The 18,896-nt window shown below is 40.5% G+C and overlaps 1 protein-coding gene across 2 annotated transcripts in view; it reads left to right on the top strand.

The window, feature by feature from the left end:
- AGTPBP1 (ATP/GTP binding carboxypeptidase 1) overlaps positions 1 to 16,253 on the top strand; it is a 163,212-nt gene extending 146,959 nt beyond the window's left edge. For both annotated transcript variants that reach the window (XM_075828721.1, XM_075828714.1), the window contains exon 26: positions 11,114 to 16,253. In XM_075828721.1, coding sequence (XP_075684836.1) covers positions 11,114 to 11,312 — 199 coding nt within the window. In that variant the 3' untranslated portion in view covers positions 11,313 to 16,253. The remainder of the gene's footprint in view (positions 1 to 11,113) is intronic.
- The last annotated feature ends 2,643 nt before the right edge of the window (positions 16,254 to 18,896 follow it).

The following is an 18,896-nucleotide window of genomic DNA, read 5'->3' as shown; positions in this document are numbered from 1 at the left end:
AATATACTTACGGTTTGATTTAATCTTCTAACACCCGATTCCAGCGCTGGTCACGTGATGCGTCTTCAGTAGCAAAATCCTTACTTCGCTAGCCCGTCTATGATCTGAGTTCTGTTTTCCGGCTGGCTCAATGTACGGATACGTCATTCCTGACGTCACTGTACACTGAGGAAAGTGGTAGACCGGATACTCCCTTTCTTATGATGGTTTCTGGTCTGCTGCCAGGGGAGAGAAACACTGCTAGTCTCTGTGCATGCGTGGTTTCTACACTAGCAGTGTTTCTACACTAGCAGTGCACTATCACAGCCCCTGCGCGTCATTTTCTCCCCCTGGCAGCGGACCAGAAACTATCAAAAGAAATCAGATGTACGGAGCCAGTTGCTAGTAGCGCTCTCACAAGGACTCCGGCGCTGGGATTAGGGGATTCCACAGAGTCCCGGAGCAGAGCCTATACTAGCGCTCTGCCTGGGACTGGCTCTGGGGAAGACCCTGACAACACTGTCCATATATGGACAGTGATGTCAGGGGATTCCACACACTGTCTATATATGGACAGTGATGGCAGGGGATTCCACAGAGTCCCGGAGCAGAGCCTATACTAGCGCTCTGCTCTGTTTTTTTTTTGTTTTTTTTTTGTTTTTTACCATTATGTAAGAGAGTGTTGTTTGGTATGGCACTGATATTTTGCAGGTTTATAGTTCGTTCTCACTGATCTAATGAGAGCAGTAAAATGGCAACGGAGATTGTTTATAGCTGGGTGTAGTAGATGTGATGAGTCCCTGCTGCAGGCGCATTGCATGCTGGGAAACAAGCAGTGCATGCAGGGCCGGCGTCGGCACCCGGTGAACCCGTGCAAGTGCCGGGGCCCATTACCCTTGGGGGGGCCCCACTTGGCTGCCGGGTGCTCACACTGTAGTCATGGCTCCTCCCGGAGTGGAATCCCCGGCCAGAGCGTTGCCGACGCTCTGGTCGGTGATTCTGCTCCTGGACGAGCCCCAGACAGTGGCATAACTGAAGCCGGCGCAGTAGCACTTCAATATATGAATACAATACATTGCTGGGCAGGCCCGCCCACTGTGCCGTCCAGCCAATCAGCCCACTTCTAGCTGTTTCCCTCTTCCTCGTGACCTAGAGGGAAAGGAATGGCTACAGCAAGAAGTCACCGTGTGCATGTCTGCTCCTCCCCCGCATTACGAGCTGCAAAACACACACGCACGCACGTGTGTGTGTGTGTGTATGTATGTATGTATGTGTGTGTATATATATATATATATATATGTATATATATATATATATACACACACACATCCTATTTAGTGTCTACATTCACCATATATGCAAGGAAAGTCTCCTGATCCATACGGTGGTAAAACATCATCTACAGGTCCACGTGTTTCAAAAAAATGTACACTGCGCAGTATACGCAGTGGCCAACTTGATTAACTTATATAAATATATTAATGGCACATACAAAAAATATGGTGAAATCCTGTTCCATGTGAAACCCCCTCAAAAAACAAGGGGGCACTCCCTCCGTCTGGAGAAAAAAGGGTTCAACCTGCAGAGGCGACAAGCCTTGTTTACTGTGAGAACTGTGAATCTATGGAATAGCCTACCGCAGGAGCTGGTCACAGCAGGGACAGTAGATGGCTTTAAAAAAGGCTTAGATAATTTCCTAGAACAAAAATATTAGCTCCTATGTGTAGAAATTTTTTACTTCCCCTTTCCCATCCCTTGGTTGAACTTGATGGACATGTGTCTTTTTTTCAACCGTACGAACTACGTAACTGTATAGAAAAACCACAACAAACTATAAACGAGCATAAACAGGGCCTAACTTCTATATGGGGCACAACGTTTTCTGACATTGTACTGCTGCCGCGAGTTCCCCCGCAAAGGGGCCCACTAATTCTGTGTCGACCAAGGGCCCACATAAACCTGGAGCCGGCCCTGCACGCAGGGAACTATATGGCCAGAAGAGCAAGACAACAAACACACAAAGGTAAACAAACCTCTCAATGTAATCAAAAGAGAATAATGGTAAATTAAAAAATAAAAATGTAGATCGCGATATTCAGGGGGCATTAATAGATAAATTGAGAAGCAGGGAAAGAAGAGGAGTATTTTGATCCAGCGCTGCGTGGAGTTTAAAATGGAAGCGGATTTCCAAGTTTAATGGTTCTTGATTTAAAAGATAGTCCAGAGGTATAAAGTCCAGGTGTGAGGGTAAGCGGGCGGTGATGTCCTCAGAGCCTACGCGTTTCGGATGCTTCTGCGTCCTTAGTCTTGGCTGTAATGTTGAGAAGCGTTGCAGTGATTAAAAAAAACAAGTATTGGAAAACTAGTTTTACTACTTTTTAGCAGTAAAACAAACCATAGCACAGGCTTGGAAATCACATAAATTTTTTTTTTTATCAGTGTCAAAATTTATAATTGTATTACTAATAAAATGCTAACTAGTGTACTCACCGATACTACCTCCTGCTTTCGAAAAGTCTGGCGTTTTTGAATTGCTTATGCCCATCCCAATCTAGCACTAATGTCCCTTTCTTATCCTTCGATATTAGCACTTCTCTCCAACATCTTTCAGCGGTTCACTTTTGGGATAGACTCTCTCACTCTCCCCATTACCCTCCCACTTTGTCGTTTCTTAATCTGACCACATCTTGACGTGACCCTATACTTTAGAGTCTACAGATCATTCAGTGATTTTAATTCCCCTTAGACTACTGAAATGTATGTCTTGAATAATGATAATGGACATGTTTATATACTGTACCAAGATGTCAATCTCAAGATTCTGTTATTCTTCTATTTTGTTCCATGTTCTGACAAACCAATAAAAAAGAAAAAAAAATTTCAATTGTTTCTACAAATTTACCAATGACCATGGACGCTACTGGCTGGTTAAGAAAAAACAAACTCCGATAATTCGATCTACTTTATAATACTTTCATGAAAACCTGGAACCCATGGCCAATTTAGCTGTGGTTGTTACATGCACTTTATTTAAGAATGAACTAAAATATAAAGTATTTGAACATAGAACAGTTAAGGTCCTGCTACATTTATCTACGTCATGAGAGGCCTAACATAATTATACTAAATACCCAAGTATATTGGTTTATAGCCTAAAAACAAACCTTTTGAACAGTCTTCTGTAATAGAAGAAAATGAATAATATCCATTGCCTTATTATATTATAGTGTTCTATGGTCTCCCTTTACATGCTTGCCATCTGATGACTCTAAGTAATCTATGATGGTTCCATTGATTCCCAATTGAGAAGAGTATAATTGATAGTAAGTAAGCACCAAATACAGCATTTGAATTATTGATATGTTGCTTATTTTATTTTGTTACTTTAATCCCAAGTAAAATGGTGAAATCATTAGACCCGCAGAGAACATTAGTCGTACAGGGAACATTAGTTTTCCTACAGTGCTCTCTGTGTGTATTAAGTTACATTTTCTGGGGCTTTTCAGGACACCGTTAAGGTGTTTCCCTGTCCCATTGTGATTTCAGCTAGAAAGGTTCTACAAAACTATAGAGAATGAACATCATTTATAGTGTTCCAGAGAGGAGTGAGAAGACCGTTCTATGTCTGTCTATTGTTTAGGAGCGCCACTTCTGATAACACCATGCTCATATATATGACTTCTAGCCGCCATCAAGGCTCATAAAAGATCTTCTCTCAGGTTAAGCAGATGTTAATTCTTTGCACAGCTACGGTATCCAGCAATGTCTGAATTTCCTATAGTCTTAACATACAGTACTTTGGCACAAAGCACCACAAAATTGATAGCTCCGCATAAGGTCTGGTTACCTTTCCCCTATATGTCGGAACGATCAGATGTTACGTGTTCTTAGTCAACTCTGTCCAGTGGCATTGACCAACTGTGGGGTTTTATTATACCCCAAGATACCGGGGGAAGCTCTGTGAGTGTTTCCTTCATGTCTGTTCTGTGTCTCTGACACAGATGTGAATGATATTGCTGTTATGAAAAGAAGCCAGCTATCACTGTGAAATGATAGCATGGAGGGCGCTTGCGGGAATTGATCACCCCAGCAGCGCTCGGCAGTTTTTAAGAGAGAATGAATTTATGTGCATGCTGTCCCTTTGAAACTCCAGAAGTATAAAACAGCTGCCTTGTTTGTAACTGTGCCAATTCCCCATTAAGCTTTATACTGCTAAGTGTTGGATAGCATGCAAATAGAGAGAATAATTAATGCACAGATTGCACTTTTGTCACTCCGCCACACAGTTCTGTTTAAAGGTATAACCATATTGTAGGTTAAACACACAGACTAATGCCTGATGAAGTGATTACAACTCCATTTATTATAATGGTTCCCAGATTACTACATAAACAAAGAGCCATTTCCAAAAAAAGAATGAAGCTTTTCATTTGTAACCGCGCCACTTCCATAAGCTTGGTAGCAGGCTTAACTAGAGCTCAACATTCATCGTTGTATTTTGGCTTCTTTGAACTGATTGCATTAGGATTATTAAAGGTGTCATTTTAGGTTTTTAAAATGATTCTTTGGCTATGTTCACACAGGGTGGATGCGCTTCGTAAAAGCACACAGCGTATCCGCCCTGTGCTGTGTTTTTTTCGACCGGAATGTCCGCTGCGGAATACCACCCCTAAAAGAAACAAAATAAGGTTCATACTTACGTAGCCATGGGGACGTGTCCCCCCACCCCCGCTGTCCTGCAGGCCGGCCTCCTGGGATGACGTTTCATCTCATGTGTCACATAGGATGAAACATAATACTAGGAGGCCGGCCTTGATGAAGAAGCATAGAACTCTGGGTAAGTATAAGATTTTTATATTTTTTGTGAGTTGAGTTTTTTTGCAGCGGAAAAGCAGCGATTCTGCCGCAAAAAAACGCAACATCTGCTATTTGTTGCAGGTTTTACGTCCACTTTGAATTCAATGAGGAAAAGGTACAACAAATATGCGCTTACGCAAATACAATTGACATGCTGTGGATTAAAAAAAACTCACCGCAGGACAATTTCTGAGCTTTTTTTCCGCTCAGCATTTACAAAGCATGTGGATGAAATATGTTCTCATTCACTTTGATGCTACTAAATTATGCTGCGGATTTTCCGCAACTAAATCCCTTGCGGAAAATCCGAAGTATTTACGTTATATGTGACCTGACCCTATAGATTTAAAATTATGGGCTTCATACTAGTTATGGCTGCATATTGTTGTTTTTCTTATAATTAACTGACGACGTGTGACGAGTTTGCTCAGGGCGTTGCCGCATCAGGACGAGCATACTGGTCCTATTAATTGCGCGGGCAAAGCGAGTGTGCTAGTACGATCATGAGCGGGGCAATGACTAATATTTCACTTCTATAGGTGGATCGATAATTGCTGAAGTTGTATACAGATGAATAATAGGGAATAAATAAAATATGACGGTCACGATGTTGCTCTCAATAATGATGCGATTATGGTTGATTACATTTTATATCCAGGATTTACATGTTTTGATTGTTTAGTCTGGCTAATTTTCTAGCGTCTTGAATGTATGTTGTATTATTGACACCGGAAGTGTAACTATAGTAACATAAGACGCCTGTCACACTTTGGGATTGAGCTGTCTGGATTGTCTGTGATGATGCAGCTCCTCTATGTGACGGTAATGACCGAGTCAGACATCCGTAGCGGAATATAGTGCAGCATGTTGGACGGCGAAAGCCATGACGATCTCACAATCAGGGTGTTATCAGTCAGATCCGAATGGTGGAAACTTAGGAAAATAGATAGTTAACCCCTGCCTGCCATTCCCCTGCAGCTGGAGTCTATTATGATTTTTATTGTTACTTTGGATAGTGCATATCACTTTTAGTATATAGGCTAATATATATGAAGTTCAGCTGTTTTATCTTATGATGTCCCATTGTATACACCCATTTTGGGTATTTAATGTTCACGTATAGCACTATTTCACTGCTTAAGAAAGGCTTCTTTTAAGCCAAAACATTGCATGGTATTTTAATATGGAACAATAAATTAAGCAATTTTTTTTTTTTAAATGCTGACGTCTGCACGTTTTTATTTGATATATTCATTGGATGGGTGAGAGCCTACCCATTGAGACGTCTGTGGCATTGCCACAAGTGACAAGAGTGTTCTGCTCCTGGCTCCATTTTACTTCTGGATGGCATCCATCACCCTTAGGCCTCGTGCACACTTACGTCACCGTTTTCACGGCCGCTTTTGACGGGTCCGTGAACCCGTTTTAGCAGCCGTGTGGTGTCCGTGTGCACTCCGTGTTTCCGTTTCCGTGCGCCGAGCATGGTACTGTCCAGGGTGACAGTACCATGCTCGGCGCGCGGAAAATAAAATTTTATTGTAATAAAAAAAATAAGTTCATACTTACATTCCTCCTGTCCGGCCTCCAGCGATGACGTTCAATCCATGTCGCCGCGGCAGCCAATCACAGGCTGCCTCGTCACAAAAGAAGGTCGGACTGGAGGAAGAAGAGGGACTCGTCACCAAGACAACGACCGGGTACGTATGAAATGCTTTTTATTTTATTTTTAATCAGCAGCCTCTTTTCTCTATCCGTTATTGATAGAGACAAGTGGCTGCCGATTTGTATAATATTTTTCTAATGTTTTTCTGCCCGCCCGGCGGTTGCTAGGCAACGGCTCCGTCCCACACGGACGGCACACGGATGCCTTCCGTGTGCCTTCAGTTTTTTTGACGGCCCCATTGACTTGCATGGGCCTCACGGTCACGGATTCTCGGACCAAAGTAGGACATGCTCTACTTTGGATCGGAACGGAGCAACGGGGCCGTCAAAAAAACTGAAGTGTGCATGGCCCCATTGAAATTAATGGGTTCAGGGTGCTATCAGTGACAAAAACGGATAGCACCCTGAAGAAAAAAACTGAAGTGTGCATGAGGCCATAGTCCTATTATGTCATCCGTGTAACGTATACATCATGAAAAACTAATGATGTTTAATTTGTACGGAATAATTTGGCCTGCTTAAAAAAATTCAAAAAAAGTTTACTGACATATACCAACCCGACAGATCAAAAGGACACTTTCCTGGCGTATACGGTATACATAGGCGAAAAAAATGTGATGTGAATGGAACTTTGTTTTTATTATAATGTACTGTGCTACAGCCAATGTTTCCTTACCTAAAACTGTACTGTAAGCATTTAGCTATACATTATGCATAGGAAGGTTCTCCTTAGAATCTGAGAACCTGTGTATTAGATGAGATCAGCGTTTTGTTGCTGATTTCATTCTACAACAAAGATAACTGTCTGTCTAGGTCTTTCATCTTCTATAAAAAAGCAAACAAACTGAAGAGTTGTATAGAATATCTTGATTCATTAAAACCTACAGAGGAGCAGCTTGGTGTAACCTTTCATCAGAAAGCAATTTAAGTCGACATTGGACGAGCATTTCCTTTGATATATGATGGTGCCCTCTTACCACCAAAGCATCAATAAAATATATACTCTGTAATCACGAAGACAAAAAGGTTCTTCTTCCATTCTGGCCTTATTTACATAGAGCTAAATAAAAAAAAAAGTGGTCTAAGTGGTTACTTGTCCGTGCCAGCTGAAAAACTACCTTTCCTATAGAACTATCCGCTATTGGGTACTCCGCTAGCCCCAGGACATTTATTTTTCTAGCCCTCTTAGTCATGAAGAATAAAGAGTGTTTTCCAGTTACTTATTTTTGTATTTTATTTTTTAATTCCTACCTACAGTACAGCGCCCAATGGCCTTGAACACCTCTACATGTAAACATTGTCCTTACATGCTCTGCCCCGCTCGTAATCTGTGCAATATATGGTACTCCTGTGTGTCCATGCTGCGGCCATGCAAGTATGTGACACATTCGCAGAAGGGACACCCTTTAGACGCAATGTACGGGTTTCCATGACGACTGCCCTTGACATCAATGTGGGTCCGTTATGTCAAATCCTTCAAGGTAAATAATAGTTGGACCTAGAAATCGCCACAAGGCTAGCCAAGTAATTTCAAGTTAAAGGCTATTGACACCTTTGCATTTTAAAAAAATTATTATTGTTCATTTGCTTCCTAAATGCTAAATTAAGCAACTTTGTAAATAATCTTTATTAAAAATTTCCTACCATTTTATCTTAAAAACGTTGATGTTTTGCTCACTACTAGCAGAGTACACGATCACAGGTCCCCTAGTGGTGTAAGATGTGGAGTACTGTGAATGCATGGACCACTGTATTGGCTAGGTACGTTTATTACAGGAAGGTTAGGGAATATTGGACGCTTGACTCATGAAACCAAGCCTGTCCAATGTCTCCAGTATTTGAGAGCCAAGATTTTTCTACATCTACTTTAATTGTTCGTATAAAGCAGTACAAAACAAGCTATTGTAAATGTCACTTATAGTAAGGGTCCTTTAACACTGACCCATTTTGGCTGTGTAAATGAGCGCTGATCAATGAGACAGCTTGTTGATCGGCGCTTGTTTGCTCCTTTCACAAGGAGCTAGTATGGGGATGAGCGCTCGTTACTCTAATCGCTCATTACTACGATCGCTCGTCCCCATACATTTCTATCATGACCGCAGCATAAACGATACATGATCGATGTCATGTTTACCCAGGGAATGAACGGGAATAAGTGTTCTGTGATCGCTCATTTGCCCGATAATTGGCCTGTGTAAAAATGTGTACACGGCTACATTCAATTTTGGGGCTATGTACCCTTTACAGCGGTTGAATGGTAACGCTGCTCCACAGGGAAAATGTAGCTTCTGAGTATCACTGGGGTTCCTGGCTCTCAGACCCCTACCAATCTGGAAGTGGTGGCATATCCTAGCAATATGCAATCACTATGGTGGGAAGACTCCCTTAATTAAAAACTAAGCAGTCAACATTATCAGAAAAGGGATGTTAGTGATGTTGCCGGGATCTGCAATGTCAGATGAATGGCCACCATAGGTTTTTCATGGTACGTGCTGAAACCACCGTTAATTTGAGGTCTGCGTTTGGTGTAACCATCACGGATGAGGCTCCTGCATCGGTAATCGGGCATCAGGGGACAGTACAGAATCTGCGATCATTACATTTGCTTCTTTAAGTATCCACTGAATAATCTACAGTATATGTAATGTAGTTGCAGTATTCTGAACATGAATATGCTTTTTAGATTGTATTATTAATCTATAAATATATATACTACGTAAATGGCTCATTTTAATTCCTACGGACACGTTTCTGAAATAGACTTGTCTATATAAAATCTATATGCCCGTACACGCAGAACATAAATAAAGATTATTTATCTGCGGTTGTGTATTTATGAGAGTTGCAGTATGTGTTCAGGAGAGAGTTATGATTTGCAATAAAAGCAAGCATGTGCAAAATGCATTAAAACATAATGTAAAAGCGCTTTCAAATGTGCAGAACATTACAGGAGGTTAAATAGCTGCATTTTGTATATAAATGTACTGCCTACTGAATTTCTCCATGGTCTCTTGTACCTGATTGAAGAATGCTAAGTTTTATTCATGGGCATAACTTACAGCTTCCGATCCATCCAAAGAGCCCTCAAGTAATGATACGTGTCTCACAGTATAGGAGCTATATAAAGTATATATAAAGACACCAGATCTACAGATAGATGTGCCTAGCGCGATAAGATAATCATCACTATTACATGATCCCAACTAGTCCTCCATTTGAAGCAGTGGCGGACTTATGCTGTTATATATGAGTATATATTCAGCATCTAGTGCCATTTGGTCAGTGGTTCAATCCCTAGGGCTCCTGGGTGGGGCACTCTTTGTAGTTACTTGTGGCGAGGAGTGTTCTTATCCCTGGTGGCACAGCGTGGAACCATTCAGATTCCCTGTGGACCAGTCTTTTAGTATATAATATAGGAGTCTAAATACATAACATATGAACAAATGATAAAAGCAAGATGAGAAGAGCTTACAGGGTAACTGACTGGTAGAAAAGGAGAGAGGGCCCTGCCCACCAGGGCTTACAATCTACTACATTGTATAATTTTGTGCCTTTTTATTATACTATTATGAATATTCGCATCTTTTTATTTACTGATAAGTGACCATAAATATTAAGTAAATGCTTACATATATTCACAATGTCATTTTATGTACTATAATTTCTGTTCTTTTGTTCCATTACATATCTTGGTCTCATTTTCTCAATATAACCTGGACTTGTAGTTTGTAGGCATGCTCGTCCTCAGACCTGCCCATGTCTGTTTAATATATTTAGGATGCGTAAAAGTCATCTGTGCACAATGTTTTCGATCAATAAAATGTGTATTATTTGATTAGGAATACAATGAAGATGTAGCAGGCTGTAGAAGCTTGTCTCGGATACTTATCCAATGAAATATTTAGAAGCACTTAAAGCTTCTCAGCAAATATGTTTATCTAGCCCCACAGGAGAGCAATGAAACTGGGTGTAGAAAGCTTGTTTCTTTCTTTTCAAAGCAAAACTCTTTGTGCCCAGAGGCTTCAAGCAACGTCTTGGACGTTTTTCACTAGTAACACTTATGTTAGTGCAGTAAAATTCCTTTAATCTTACACCCATGGGCCCCAGCTAGTGCTTGGTTATCAAAAATTCCAGGTTAGTCGGGTGACCTAGAGTAGTAAAGGAAGCCTACGAGGCTAGGAGTCCCTCATGAAGGTAAGCAGCACAATGATAAGTAGTAAGCGCAAAAAGAAAATGATATTATTGCTTTTTATGATCAGAGGATTATCTTGCTCTATCACTAAAATGTGGCTCTAGAACAGAACATGTTGGTCACAAACACACATGGCGCCTTCTAGTTTTGAAGGTATCTTCGTGCGCCTAGTGGATACCACCAATATGTGGACCACCGTCTGCACCATATACTTGTGAATGATATCATATATTGCACATAAGAACTTCAGAACAGACGAAAGGACCCTGCCGATAGGTAGATTACCCAAAAAAACGCCATCGTAAGAGCATACAGTTTAAGTGGGAAGTGCAGGTCATGGTCAGTGAACCCAAAAAATGTATAAACTTTTGACTGATGGAATTTTTTTTATTTATATATATTTTTTTATATTTTTAATTCCAGTCCGACTACATATGTTTTGGAAGATGACGAGCCTCGTTTCCTGGAAGAAGTGGATTACAGCGCAGACAGCAATGACGAAGCTGACCATGATCTCCCAGACACTGCTGTAGACTTTGAAACCTTAGCAGTGGAAGATGAAGCGTTTTCAGATTCTGAAGTCTCACGAACTTGCTTGAAAAGTGCACAAAGGCAACTTTAACACAGCCTGGTCTTGGCAATGAAGCATTGAGAGCGAGAATTAGACATGAGTCACTCAAGCCAATGAAAACATTCTAGCTGTTGCTGGCTTGAGAGGCCTTTTTGTTGGGTCCTGCTATGGGCATATAAAGTGGAGTGAGTTGTTCTGCTTATATTGCATGTTTATTTTCCTGCAGGAATACCTTCAGATGAATTCTCCAACCTTTAACGTGTACGGATGGCTGACGTTCATGAAAAGCCACATTCAGTATTGTCCATTGCACAGTGTTTATAGTACCTCTTGCTACAGACCTACAGACATATACTCTTATATGTCACCTTTTTCTGCTGAGTATTGCACTGTTACGTTTCCACTACTTGGAAACTTTGTTAAAGTCTCATTGTTCACAGTTCGTTGTGTTCAGTCTTAGCTTTATAGCAACACTGCTATGTTTAGCTTTGTGTCCTGAATCTCAAACAGACATAGCAGTTATTTTTTTGTTTTTTTTTGTATGTTTTTTTAAGGCATGTTGTGAAAATTCTATCCTAACTTCAGACACACATTTACAGAGTCAAGTTTATCTTAGTAACAAAATGAAGCGTATGTCAACGACCTAGAATTTTTGCTATGCACTATACTGCATCTTCCTTTAAGAAAGTGTCCTAACTGGATGACCCTTTGTTTGATTGAAACCTACTCATTGCAGGTCCAGCTGCTCTAAGCCCCCCAGTGATCAGATCATATTGCTAGGGGAATCACTTTGCATCCACCCAATTAAAGACCGTACTACACAGCCCCTATCCAACTGAATAGGTGACCACGTAATACAGAATCCTGGCTCGTAGAAGTGGGTTCAAAGCAGGGGATCGCCCTCTAGGACGTTCGTATGTCTCAATAGGGCTAATGTACAGTGGTTGCGGTGATGGTACAAACTATTTAATGATGGTCTGAAATTAGATATGGACTGTTGATATGTGATATCCAAGCATAACCATGCTTTTTCCCTTGCGAACAAATGGCTAGCATTTTTTTGAAGGCCTAATTTCACTTAAGGTACATTTTATTTATTTTTTGTATAAATCAGTAGTGCATGTTAATACATGAAACTTTGTAATATATCTTATTAGGGAAAAGTGTTTAAATTCCGGCAGCCCGCAGTTCCCCTTTCTCTGCCTACTGCTCTCTGTAGTTGTTCAGATTACTTTATCCTCTGTCTAGAGGAAACCAGTACATAATAGGCAGGAGGAGGCAAGTATTGGCCGCACTCACCTAATGACTATTTGTAGTGTGCTGTGAACACGCTCAGGGCCCCACTGCCTTTGGAAAACATACACAGACATTTTTTTGATAAAACCGCACCACAGATTTTTATTTGATGCATATTAATATTTTATTGATGAATAGTTACCATTAGAAATGTAATGCTGTACCATTGTTTCGGACGGATAGTCCTTCATCAGGCCTTGAGGAAAGGTGGCTTGTCCGTGAGTGTGGGAAGAAGTAGGGGATGCACTTGCCTCTCTCTGTGTCTGCATGAGACTACCTGCTGTGGGAGGGGCTTGGGGAGCATGGGGTGAAGGGGGCATCTGATTGGCTCAGAGCACACAGCATAACTCTGACATCACTCTAGGAAGAGCCCATTCACTTCGGACGCATGGAAAGAGAAACTCTACATTTACAGATATTATGCAGATGTGAGGGAAAGACTCAAAACCTGTAAGTTAGACAAAACCAGTCCGGATGCACTACATCTGTCCAAGGAGGGATTGTGATTTAACTTTTTTTTTTTTTTGTAATGGTAGGTACGCTTTAAAGGTTGCAATTTCAGATGTGACTGCAGTTCTTTCCAATGTCCCAAAACACCCCATCCGTGTCCATACTCATGGGGGTCAAGAATTCTAAGATATAGGCCAATATTTTCTGGTGTCCTTTTATAGCTGTTTATGTGCCTGTCTGTGACATGGATGAGCGCACATTGGTTACTGGTGATTGTCTTCTGTTGACTGACAAAATAACTCCTCTGCAGTGTAAAAAAAAAAAAACTCAAAAATTTATTTTTGAATGTTAACCTTGCAAAGTCGTTATTTGGATAGCAATGGAAAGTAAATCGCCAGTGGTGATCATGTTCCATCCATGTACAGGCAGGAATAGAGACCACTGCAGCAGCTCTCCCGTGTGCGGACACTCCCAAACATCACCCCATACCTCAGCTTCCTGGGACTGTGATCGCAAGAGAGAAATATTGATTAACTCAGAATTCAGCTGACTAGTTATGCTTTAATAGAAGTATGTAGTATATTTATCTGACATTGGATGCGTTCTTTGAAATATATCACATTAATAAACACGTGCAGGGATTTTACAAAGTCTAATGTTACAGAGCTTCAGGTTTTAAGGGCAAACGAAGTTATTATAATCCAATTTCAGATATTTAATCTTTCGGAAACTGCTACAATTTTTTTTTTTGCCTGCAATATATGTCTTACACTAACAACTTGTATTTAATTTTGTTGTGTTTTATAGTTTCATATGTGCGTGTTCTAGTCTACTGTAAAGTATATATTCTTATATGTATTCAAAACAATGACTTGGGAATCTCTTTAACTTATCGATAATGAAGTTGGAATTTTCCAAAGTGCCAGGTACTACGTTCAGTACTGTAGTATAGTGAAAAGTGAATTGGATTCTGTGGTCTGATGTTGGATGTCCCAAGATTTGATATTGGAAAGGACAACAGTGACAGATCATGGCTTCAAAATGCAAAATTTGTTCAGAATTCTTGTGTGTGTGTTGAATGTACAGGCTGCAAATTATTCAATTTGATTCTCTTTATTTACTTCACTTCCGAGATATAGGTCCTGACAACCTCAATGTTTCTTTTAATTTGACAAATTCAATGTATTGTATTACAAATGCCACATGTAATTTTGTGTGTATTATCTTAACATCTTTACGTGCTATTGGACTGCCTTGGACACTGCTGTTCTGAAGTGCACCTTATTCTGTATACTTTATAACGACGTATTAACTATTGTAAAATTTTATGTGAAAATAGAAACTGGAATTGAAAGAGAACATTGATAGTGGTTTCTTACGCATAGTGTGCCACTTTTCTGTTCCTTTCAAGCACACAGCATTAACGTCTACATACTTGTTCCTATTGGAAAGCCTAACTAGAATTTACATCTTTGGTGTTCCTTAATATAGCCTAACCGCAATGAGAAACATACCAGAGATTTTCTGAAATCCAGAGCCTGCTGCTCCATAGGCAAAAGAGAGGCTAGTATAAATTCTGCTATGAAATCATATTCGTACTAGGAGAAATTCTGATAGACTAGATTGAAGTGTATTAGGGAATGACTCTAGATACAAGAATCTGAAAGCGTAGGTTCTTACACATTGGGTAACTTATTATCCATGGACACATTGCAGACAGTGTGAACACCATATTTCTGTTCATTATAGATCTATAAATGTTGCTTACAGCAATTTTGGATCCTAAAGGGTCTTTTACACTGGCCGATAAGCGCCGATCAACGAGACATCATTAATCGGTGCTCGTTTGCTCCTGTCACACGGAGCTATGGATAGGGATGAGCGGTCGTTCCTCTGATCGCTCGTCCCCATACGTTATTATCATGTTGGCAGCACGTCTCCCTGTTTACACACCAAGATCTGCTGCCAACAACGATAATATTTTGCTTTTTGAAGATGAAACGACCAGCAGATGATCGAACGTTTGCTCATTCATCTGTTGATCGCTGCCGTGTTTACACAGGGAAATTATCGTCAAGGAGTGTTTATATGAACGCTCGTCTGCCCGATAATTGCCCAGTGTAAAACCTCCTTTAGAATGATAGATTGTCGTCATTTGTCCTGTTTGTATTTGGGAAGACTAATGATTCGAGATCAATGGGTTATGGCTGTATGAATGTTTTCAACAAAACTAATAAAATGCTGCTCGCCCGTAACCTTGTATGGATTTAATATGTGTAAAAACTTAGGCTTTCAAATTAAATAAATTAAATGAAATAATTAATGAATGGAAATATCTTATTCATTTCGAAGTCCTCCAAAAATCAGAAATAACACATACCAATACATTAGTGCAAACACTAAACTCAAAAATAAATCCTGAAAAAGATTAAACAAGTATTTCATATTTGTCAATCTGCAAAGACTTCTACAAGACCCTAGAACAGTGCTATGAAAATCTTACATTGAATAAATTCTCAATCTCCCCATTTGCATTAGAAGGAGACATGGTTTATCCTTGCTTGGTCTCCATTGGAGATTTATTGTAGCTTTTCTAATCTCATTGGACAGGATCTGATGGAATGATAGAAATGTATGGAGACGAGCGATTGTAATAATGAGAGCTCGTGCCTATACATAGCTCCTTGTGAAAGGAGCAAACGAGCGGCGATCAATGAGCAGTCCCGTTCATCGGCCCGCGTCAGGCCATGTAAGAAGACCCTTGCGGTCATGACTGGCTCGGAGTTTCCAACCCTTAAAGGGCTCTCAGGCCAGTTCCTCCTTTTCCCAACATTGCTGTATCTATAAGAGGGAAAGTTTAGTGCAGGTTTGTACCACTCATGGCGGATGAGTGGTACCAACTTTGAGCTAAGGGTATCCACTCCACAAGCCCTATTACTGCCACAGAGTCTAGTTCTAAGATGCCTATGTCCATGCAGTAGGATGAACCAATGTTGTATGTATGTTAACACATTCATAACTTCGTCCTTGGAATACATGATGTGCTCTCTCTCTCTCTGCCAAGAAGACCGCTTTCATCTGTAAACATTATCGTATGAGTGAGTGAGCTGGATTCATGGTAAAAATTCTACCACCTCATTGTGTAATGCCTGTGATTCTAAGCCTCAGCCCACATGATAAAAATGGCTGTAATCTGGGTAATGGAACATTTTGCGTCAGACATATTTAATAAAATGTTACAGAATTTTTGTGGCTCTACATATTTTTTTTTCTTATAGAGTAATTTGCACTCCACTCTTGGCATGTTGATAAACTAGAATTCCTAGTAGGCATAGATACCAAGTTGGTATGGCTACTTGGTTGAACTCCAGACAATGTGTGACACTTTCATTTTTAGTTCAAAGCATTTTCTGTTTCTCCAGGTGGAAGATATAAAAATCTTATGGTGTTAATGGATTTTATATATCCAAGCTTTTTTTTGTGATTGAACTTATTTAGCCTTTGAGGCATTCCTCTCTTCGTTGAATCTGTAACGAACAGAACCACAGATTTCTACAACTTTTAGTAACACAAAATACGAGATTTGATTGGTCAAAGCCAAATGTTCATCCATTTCCATACTGTTATTTTCCAAGTTAAACTTACGAAGACAATAGTATTTTTTTGTTTTCCATCTCTGTATGGTATCTCTAGGTTATGTTTGTATCTAGGCTTATATTAGTTATGAGACTTATAATAGACATTGATTAATAGCTTACTACTATATAGTGTACTGAACATTTCAAAATAATACATATGTGCATGTTCATTTATGGGGTACTGAGCCTGAAGTCTATATTTACTATATCGTTTTATGAATTTTATTGCCGGTTAGTCATTTTATGTAGGAGAGATTCTTATTGTAGTGTTTTTGAATGGGATTACTGATAAAAAAATATATATATTCCCATGATTGTTACTTTATCCAACATATTCCGCAGCACTTTACAATTCGGAGGAAACATGTATTGTACACACAAAATCGGACATTACATAATGACAAAACTTAACAAAGATTAACAATTTAAACAAAAGTATTTAGGGCCCTTCTCGCAATAGCTTACAATCTATGATTCTTTGGCAGAAGTATTGTGCCATTCCTCTGTAAATCCTCCTGGAAATGTATGAATTAATTGATAATTGGGTGTTACCATTCCCCTTGTCAATAGGTTGTATAAATACAGTCTGATATTGTTTGCACTGATTGGACAAGGTCAGACCGTGTAGGGTCACGCCCCATTGACAAGGGGGATTGTTAACACCCAGTTGTCAACTTGTTTATACGTTTCCAAAAGGAATAACAGAGGAATGTCACAATTCCGAGTTCTGCAAAAAGATGCTGCAGAAGAGTTGGATTGTTTGCATGGACAAATTCTATTTTCATTTAAAAAAAAAATTGCATTATATACCGTAGTGCGACCAGAACGATTCGTTCTACTTTTTTTCCACATATTAGGAGATACTGAACAATTAGCTAGTGCTCAATTAATGAAATAAATACACAGTCGAGTCACATTATTATGACTACTTCCTGCTTTCGACGTTAGCAACACATTACCCATGAAGGAAGTGATGTGGCTTGGTGGGTATATAAGGTGTGAGATCCCCTGTCTGAACACATATCACTCGTTGTTGCCATGGGTAAAAGGGGCAATTTATTAGAGTTGCAAAAAGGGATGATTATTGGCTTTCGGGCCAAGGGTGGCAGTATTTCTCAAACAGCGCAGTTTGTGAACTGTTCGCGTGCTGCTTTGGTGAAAGTATATCGGAGTGGACAAATGGCACCATTGGGAATAACACGTGGAAACTGCAGGCACCACGTACCATTGATGTGAGGGGTGAACGTCGGCTACAAGGTGCACGAGGGCCAAACGACATTCTACAGTGGAGCAGCTCACAGTGAAAATCAACCAGGGGGGGTTACCAGACGTGTGTCTAAAGCGATATTTCGGCGAACCCTACTGCGTATGGGACTCTGAAGCAGACGGATGGTCACTGCTCCTATGCTAACAAAGGTGCCTCGGAAAAAAAAGTCTTCAATTGGAATTAGACCACTAGATGATTGGCAGAGGGTTGCCTTCTCCGATGAGGCACGTTTTCTGCTTCATCGAATGGCTGGACGTTGGCGTGTCAGGCGAGAAATATCATAGAACGATCACCCTGCAACCATTGCTAGAAGAACCCAGGCTGGTGGCGTCAGCGTTATGGCCTGGGGAATTTTTTCATGACATTCTCTGGGCCCACTCATCCATGTGGAAGGCACTCTGAACCGATTTGGGTATGAATCCATTGTTGCAGATCACGTCCACCCATACATGGTGTTTGTCTTTCCTGGATCAGATGGACTCTTCCAGCAAGACAATGCGACATGTCACATGGCTAGAAATGTCCGACAGTGGTTGGAAGAGCACGACTAAGATTTCCAAGTACTTCCCTGGCCCCCTAATTCGCCAGACGAACCCAATTGAGCATCTGTGGGACCACCTCGATCATCTTGTTCGCTCTTTGGATCAACCCCCACGCACCCTCCAGCAAGTGGGATGCACTGCAGTCAGCATGGCTCCAGATACCTGAGACAACCTACCAGCACCTTATTGAGTCACTCCCAGCCCGTCTAGCTGCTGTCCGTGCTGCACATGGCGGTTACTCTGGATATTAGCTGCTGGTCATAATAATGTGACTCGACTGTGTATAATGTTATATAACACTTAACCTCAAAAAATCAGCCAACATGAAGTTGAATTGTAACAAGCAGAAGCATACACAGGAGTCATAAAGCCCCCTAGAAAAATCAAATTGAACCCCACAGCGAGCACAGCCATATAAGCGATGCCTTACTAAAGTTAATCT

This window comes from Rhinoderma darwinii, chromosome 1 (assembly GCF_050947455.1).
Source record: "Rhinoderma darwinii isolate aRhiDar2 chromosome 1, aRhiDar2.hap1, whole genome shotgun sequence".
Lineage (NCBI taxonomy): Eukaryota > Metazoa > Chordata > Amphibia > Anura > Rhinodermatidae > Rhinoderma > Rhinoderma darwinii.
Note: the sequence above shows the minus strand (reverse complement) of the source record. Positions and strands in the feature narration are given on the sequence as shown.